This window comes from Pseudorca crassidens, chromosome 11, assembly GCF_039906515.1.
Source record: "Pseudorca crassidens isolate mPseCra1 chromosome 11, mPseCra1.hap1, whole genome shotgun sequence".
In the NCBI taxonomy this organism is placed as follows: domain Eukaryota; kingdom Metazoa; phylum Chordata; class Mammalia; order Artiodactyla; family Delphinidae; genus Pseudorca; species Pseudorca crassidens.
In genome coordinates, this window is record NC_090306.1 from 7,958,667 (window position 1) to 7,966,287 (window position 7,621).

Below are 7,621 nucleotides of genomic sequence, written 5' to 3' on the forward strand. Positions count from 1 at the left end.
CTTTACAAAGTTTCTATGTCCTTTCCATGTGTGCTTATTCCTGCTCTGACTTTACATTATATGAGAGAGACAGAGAGAGAGAGAGAGAGAGAGAGAGAGAGATCTTGAATCTTGTTTAAAAATGTCTCTTTAACTATTTCAATGGGAATTGAAGCCAGGGTGGAGGGTTATTTCATGGATAGCACATAGAAATTCTAATCTCCCCACCTGCTTTCTCCAAAGATGCTATAGCTTTCCAGTTCATTTGGCAACCTCTCAGCCCTACTCCAGTGTCTAGGAATAAATGACCCAGAACCAGGAGAGTTGATTATCAACATAGTGAAGGGGAGGCCTGCATACTGAAGGGGAGAGCAAGACAGGCGAGCTAGTCACACGGAGAGGGGAGTGAATGGAGATTGGCAGGGTGACTTTCAACTGGCAACAGTCACCCTGGAGTGCTTGGGTGAAGGACCAAGAATATTACTCCTTTTCTGATGGAGAAGAGAACTTATGTGGTCACCCTCAACGTGCCTTTGATCCTCCTTCAAGTCCAGTTTCCCAGCACTGCCTAGAAAAATATCTAATTCACAGGACTGATGTGTCCCTCCTGAACGTCTTCTTTTTGGAGGCAGTGTGAGAAATTTAAAGACATCTAGAAAGGGCTAAGAGTAGAATGGAAGAAGAGAAGACACAGGGAAGCAAACGTGGAGACCTTAAAACCAGGAATAGAAATAGAGAAAGAAGCTAGGATGAAAGGGGAGAGAAAAACCACAGAAAATAACAGCCCGAGGGAGTAAGAGAAGAGAAAGAGAGAGGAGGAAAAACCGATTTATTGCTGAGAAGAGTTTCTCTCCTTAGGTCCTTCAGGTCAAGAAGTCAGACATGGCACAGAGCATGGAAAGGAGGCAACGAACGCCCAGTGCGTGACCTGGAGAAGTAGGAGTGCAGCCCGATGAGGGGGCAATCCCGAGCCCTGATGGCTTCTGCCCTGGTGTATTTCATCCAGGTGAGTTGTGAAAACGCAGACATAAGACCTCTGTTTGTTTCTTTGTTTCTCAGATAAATCAACTCTCAGAAGAACCTGGAGGGAAATGAATGAGGGGGGAGACATTTATAGAACCAAAGGGATGGTAGGGAAAAGAATAACTAGAATGTTCCCTTAGTATTATAGGGTTACATATAGTGCATGTGTGACTAATGACATCAGTGAAAAGAAGGACATATATACTAGTAGGAGAGCAATGACAATTTAGAAGTGTCTCATGTATATTTCTCTCTTTTAACATCTCTTCACCTATCCCTCAAAACCCCAAGTAAGTTACTGGGAATTCCCTGGTGGTCCAGTGGTTAGGACTCCACACTTCCACTGCAGGGGGCACGGGTTCGATCCCTGGGCAGAGAACTAAGGTCCCACAAGCTGCGTGGCATGGCCAAAAAAAAAAAAAAAAAAAATCCAAGTAAATTATTAAAACCAAGTACATAATTCCCCTAGTGTTTCCCATATCAGCCCTAATACTACTCTAGCAGTTTAGGTGCCTCTGGATAAGAGATAAGTTGAGAAAGAAAACTCTTTTAAAATACTTTGCACTTTTTATTTCTCCCCACTAAGAAGCAGAAGATTCTGAGTAACTCATTAGCTGAGAAAGAGTCATTGGACTGAGGAATTCTGGATCACTTTCAAGGGGACGTTTACACAGATATGAAATCTATTAAGAAGAAAAGCAAATGAAGAAATGGGCTGGTTTCAGATTCCTGAACAGCTCCTAACAGAGAGGGTGCTATTTTCTTTACTTCCTATATACCAGTTAACGGAATGTCTGAAACCATAGCCTTTTCTTGCTTTTTCTTGTATTTTCTTTTTACTGCTTCTTCTCCTCCTTGTCGTTCCCTTCCTTTCTTTTCTCGTTTCTTCTCTTTTTGCAACAGGCCTGAAAAGAGACATTTTATCGGCTGAGCACTTTAGGCTTTTTTTAAACTTTAGTCAAGAAAACAAAGCGAAGTACCAGGGGTGGGTTGAGGAAACACATACTTTGTCATCCTTAGTGGCCAATTATTTTAAACTAAAACAAAACCAGGAGTTTCTCAAATGTCTTCTGTAGAGACCAGCTGTTTGTTCTTTTACAAATCCTTTTCACCCAATGTCATATGCAGGTGTGTCCCCTGCCTGCCTCCACCCTCCCCACAAACTCCCAAGAAGTACAAATTCTTCCCTCTTTTTAGAGTAACTTTGTGGCCTTTGTTGTTGATTTTCTGAAATATCAAGTCATCCAAGTTATTGGAAGAGAGAGACAGTTTCTAGAACAGAAGTTTACCTAGAGAGGTTTTTGAAGGAGAAAGTCAACTGAAATATAAGGTAAAAGAAGGAGTGGGACATTCCTTTTTTGGGAGTAGAAGGGACCTGACAGCAATGTCAACAGCTGTTAGAGCAGACTTGTCCCTGGTTCTAGTGATTCATTCCACACGTGTACATGAGAGAGTCTGATCTGAATTCTGGCCAATTCAATAGGTGTATGCAGTTGGTCATGTTACCCAAACCTCTATGCCTTAGTCTCTTAACGTTTCAAAATAATGTACCCACCAGCATGGTTATTGTGATGAAATGTTATGAAATCTTAAAAATTCTTAGCAATCTGGCTGGCATAGAGTAGCTATTCAATCAATAAGATTTTCCCCTCCCTTTCCCCTCTTCTTCTCTTGTACGGTGAGTTATTGATGTACGGAGGGAATAAAGAAGAGCGGTGGGGTTGAATTCAATTTCTAACTGATAGAGAATTAGGAGAACAAGAACTGTATCCTGAGAGACAGATCAGGAAGTTTCTAGGACAAACAAATTGGTATAAATGCTGCCTCTCGTTCACAGAGGCGGTGATGCTCACCCACCACCACAAAACCAAAACCGAAACAGATCAGGTATTTGCTCTTCCAGGTTTTCCCACTGTGAACTTAATAAAGATCAGGTAGAGGAGAGATGAAAACAGTGCTAAACATGACTGACCCCATGATCTTGTCCTTGTATTTGCCCTGCTGTCACCGACTGACCTGACAGCGCAGTCATGAGGGATGACTCATAGACTGCTGAGCACAGCAGATGAGACCATTTCCCTGTCTGAGATTGTTTCCCTTCCTACAGCTTCCTTGGGCAAGATGTGAGGAGAACTGTGTCAATCCTGAACAGTAAGTATCTGAGAGTCCACACTGGGAGGAAAGCGAGACAGACAAAAACATCAACACCCAAAACAGGGTCAAAATGTCATTAGATATCTCTGACTTCCCTTATTTCTACTTAAATGGCATCAACCCACTGATCTCAAAGACAGATTATCCAAAAACAGGTGTTGTGTCATCCTAAGTACTCAAGATAACACTGCTGATGGTGTTTTTCCAAAGCCAATCTTCCTGTCAAAACAGCAGACTTAATCTCAGTTTATACAGTCACGGTGACTTGCAAAAGATTTTCTTTCCCAAGCCTCTCAGAGAGTCACCGAGACAGACAGGATTCACTACTGACACGCAGATATACTTGGGTGATTGCCAACGCAGCACCGCCGTTTCAAATCTGCAAAGCGTTTCCTATTTTTCAGGGCATGTTAATATTTATTGCAGACTTCATTTAGCTATCACTTTGAGGTAGTTATCCCTCAATCTAAACCTGTCACAATTAGGTCCTATGTAGACACAGAGGACACAAAGATGAAAAGGGAAGAGATTCCTTCCTCTTGGAGGTAAACTATTTAAGAAAGCAGGGACAATTTGAATGAAAAGACTTACTTAGGCTGAAGGAAACACACATTCAGCCACAGGAAGAGTTTCCCCACAGCCAAGTCTGTTAAACCCAAAGGAAATGGTGATGGCCTTGGTTACTTGCCACGAGCTCTCTGCGGTTTTAGACACCTACCACCATAGGAGGGTTATTTTTAATAGAATCAGAATCGTAACATTGTAGAACTGGAAGGGGCTTTGAACAAACGGGGAATGTGAGAACACCTAGAGACACTGTTCAGTGAAAAAGAAAACTGTATGATCTACAACTGTGCAAGCAGAGAGGATATAGAAGTAGATTTCAACAGATCACTAGATCATAAAGTAGTAAATGTATTCATCTTCAGTGACAAACAGATATTTTCCTTCCCGTCCCCTTCACACTCCCCAGCTTATCCCACACTCCTTCTCCCTTGCCATCCATATTTTCTTCATTCTATAGAGAAACTTGATAATTGCCCTAGTTCATTCAGAATATTTAATTAGCTTTTGTCATGAGGAAGTTGGTTTCTACATTTTCTCCCCCCTCCTTGTTTGGCCTCAAGGGATATGCTTATCTGTTTTGATCCTGGATGTGAACATTTAAAGCCCTTTTTACGGTGGGAGTTTTTATGGTTTTATGGTGGCCCTTTTTTGTTTTTTCTGCTTTTTATTTTTTTCTTGGAGTATAGTTGATTTACAGGGTTGTGATGTTGTGCTAGTTTCTGATGTATAGCAAAGTAATTCAAATATATATATATATATATTCTTTTTCATATTCTTTTCCATTATGGATAATTACAGGATATTGTGTATAGTTCCCTGAGCTATATAGTAGGACCTTGTTGTTTATATGGTGGCCCTTTTTGCAACAACTTGCAAAACATAAATTACAAACTATCACGCTTATAACTGAAATTTTCTTTATGTTTAAATTTTATTGACCTCAAATACATACAAACCTTAACTTTCACATTTATTTCCACTCTTTGTAAACTTGCATTGAAAGTTCTTTCTTGGTAATTGTCATCAAAACTGTTTACAATGGTCATGGTTACAGGTTCTATTAACATTATTTTCATAATCACTAGTTTAGTCCATCTCATAATGACTTACACAACGCCATGTATAGTATAAATCACTACTGAAGGCATCCCATTTCATAATAGATTCAGCTGGTTACATCGAAGTTAATATAACCTGTGATGCTTTTATTATAACAAGGTATCATACGTTGTAACTTGTATTTCTGATTCTGGAATGATAACAGGCATTGACTATATTTTTATTGCAAACAAACCTTTATTCTTCCTCCATAGTTGCCTGACCACAGATTGGGTACATCTCTGGTATATATGGTAAGTTTCAGCTATATTACCCAGAAAGATGTTTAAAAGGGAGTTTTTCTCAGGGGTATTACTTTTATTTATTTATTTTAGTTTTTAAATATATTGACAGCAGAAAAGAAACTGAGACATCCAGCCTATTTCCTAGCATCTCGTGGAGTAAAGCTTCTTTACCCCGTCACTAACCTGTGTGACAATATACCAGGATTTCCTATTTCAATACCATCTCCTGGGCCAACATGGACGGATTATTGTGTACTTTCTCAGGGTCAGCTCTAGAGAAAGCCACAGAGAGGAGATTACTTCAGTAAAAATTAGCCCCTCCAAACCACATTTAAATCTGTCATGAATTGCTCTAGTGAACTGACTTAGTCTTGCTGGCAAAATAAGGAAGCATATACGTGAAGAGAAAACCTGGGAATTAAAATCTGATAGTCGTTCTATGAAATACTCAAACAAAAATCAAAATGGAGACACTGAAGACTGATTACGCCAAAGTTGGGAAAAACGCCAGACCACAGAGCTCTCACTGCTCGGTGGGGTCCTTACAGGTTGCTGGTGGTCATTGGGGCGCTGCTTCTCCTGTGTGGCCTCACTTCTATGTGCTTCCGCTGTTGTCTGGGTCACCAGCAAAATGGGGAAGACGAGGGCCGGCCACCCTATGAAGTGACGGTCATCGCTTTTGACCAGGACAACACGCTCCAGAGCACGATCACTTGTGAGTACACGGACGTAGGACGTGGGAGGTGAACCCAGGTTTAAACGATCGCTTAGGACAGTGCAATGGTGTAAAAACATTCATCAAATAGCGTTAAAGATTCTAAAACTTAGGGCAGCTTTAATTTCCCAAAGCCTGATGGTGCAGTGACCTGGTCTCCCATGGATGCTGTATTTTCAGTTTTTGGTCAGATAATGGAGTGAAGAAAGAAATGGAATGTTGGAGACAATATTGGAAATGTCTTACAGGAAGAATTCCCAAGTTTATAAATAATTATTTTGATAAAACCATTTGAAGCTCTGAACATATCCCTTTTTCGAAAATGTCTTAGATTTTTGTGAAAACATACGCTTTCTATTATCTATACTAATTTTTTTTTTATCTTTTGAGAAATGAGTTGTGTGTACTTTCTTTATTCACCAGGTCTTAAACCATTAGATATTAAACCCAACACTGGATGATCATAAAACACCTTCCTTTATTTCCCTCTGTTCTCTTCTTTGCATTACATTCTTTGCTAAAATTGGAGAGTGAATACAAGGCAGAACAGCAGGCCTTGTGATATTTATACCCTGTGATAAATTATGCCCTGTGATTATACCCTGTGATATTTATTTTGAAAAGAGAGAACACTATAGCACGTTGTTCACCTATCCTGCTTTTCTTTTCTCACTGTCATTTTGGGGAAAAGATAAGTAGGCAGAAACAACTATTTCTAAGGAGTCTGCAACTTAAGTGTGTTGGTATAAAGGGGTCCAAATCCGTAAAGGGAAAAGGACAGGGTTGTGAGATATGGGAGCCCACTTTGGAATTGGAGGAATCCAGAGAAGATGGGATCTCCTAGCAAAGAGTGAAGCTGGTTTCTGAACAAGCTTCACAGGATTTTCCTAATATCTGTGGCCAAGAGTGATGATGAATTTGGACACTTGTTTAAAATGAAAGGGGATTGAGTGTGCCGTAAGTCTCTGATTTCTGTGGACGCCGCGTTTACTTGAGCTCTAGTCCTTCTTTCCTCTCCAGCCCTGCAGTCAGTGTTTGGCCCTGCGGCTCGAAGAATCCTGGCCGTGGCTCACTCCCCCAGCTCCCTGAGCCAGCTGCCGTCCTCCCTGGACACCCTCCCAGGGTATGAAGAAGCTCTTCACATGACTCGCTTCACTGTTTCCAGGTGTGGCCAGAAAGCACCTGATCTACCCCCAGTGCCAGAAGAAAAGCAGCTGTCCCCAACGGCAAAGGAGTCGCCTCCAATCGAACACTGTTCTAATTGATGGGAACTCTGGTTTGATCAACGGGTTGGGGGTTTCCCCAGAGCTGGTAGCGATTCACAGACAAATGGAACATTTTTACCCCCTAACTTTCAGAAGGCTTAGGATGGCCATCTAAACAACATTCAGTGGCAAAGATGGATTCCAACCCAGACACGTATATTTTCTGCTATGGCATGCTCTAGTCGAGAACTCTTCTTTATCCAGTGGCCACAATTTGCAATTAAACTGTAGCAATGCTGATTACTACTGAACAGGAAAGCATCAAAGGTATCTTGCATTCCTTCAGCTATTGAGTTCCTTTCCCCATAGGATGCTGCAAGTTGCTGGTTTCTCTACCAGCGAACAGATTATGTACACTTGTGGAGAAAGACCAGCCCGCAGGCACAGCCAGAGACATTCATGCACTGAATTCACACATGCTTCCTCTCAAGAAAGCACTCACTTTTACGCTAAATGACAATGATAATTTTGTACGTCACGTAATGCCTCACTGGACATCCAGAATCCAGGGGTGGGATTGCAGGTCTGGGTTTAGAGGACACAGCCGAGTACTGAAGGGCCAAATATCAAGGTCT

At 41.3% G+C, this 7,621-nt stretch overlaps 1 protein-coding gene across 1 annotated transcript; it reads left to right on the plus strand.

Moving 5' to 3' along the window:
- The first annotated feature begins 931 nt into the window (after positions 1–931).
- TMEM52B (transmembrane protein 52B) lies at positions 932–7,046 on the plus strand. Its single transcript, XM_067698625.1, has 5 exons — positions 932–985; positions 3,110–3,153; positions 5,037–5,075; positions 5,615–5,781; positions 6,802–7,046. The coding sequence occupies exons 1-5, from the start codon at positions 932–934 to the stop codon at positions 7,044–7,046; spliced, it is 549 nt and encodes a 182-aa protein (XP_067554726.1).
- Positions 7,047–7,621: the final 575 nt, after the last annotated feature.

Coding starts and splice junctions, on each gene's coding strand:
- TMEM52B (XM_067698625.1), top strand. CDS start 932: ATGAGGGGGCAATCCCGAGCCCTGATGGCTTCTGCCCTGGTGTATTTC. Junction 986..3,109: donor CCCTGGTGTATTTCATCCAG/GTGAGTTGTGAA, acceptor CCCTTCCTACAG/CTTCCTTGGGCAAGATGTGA. Junction 3,154..5,036: donor AACTGTGTCAATCCTGAACA/GTAAGTATCTGA, acceptor CTTCCTCCATAG/TTGCCTGACCACAGATTGGG.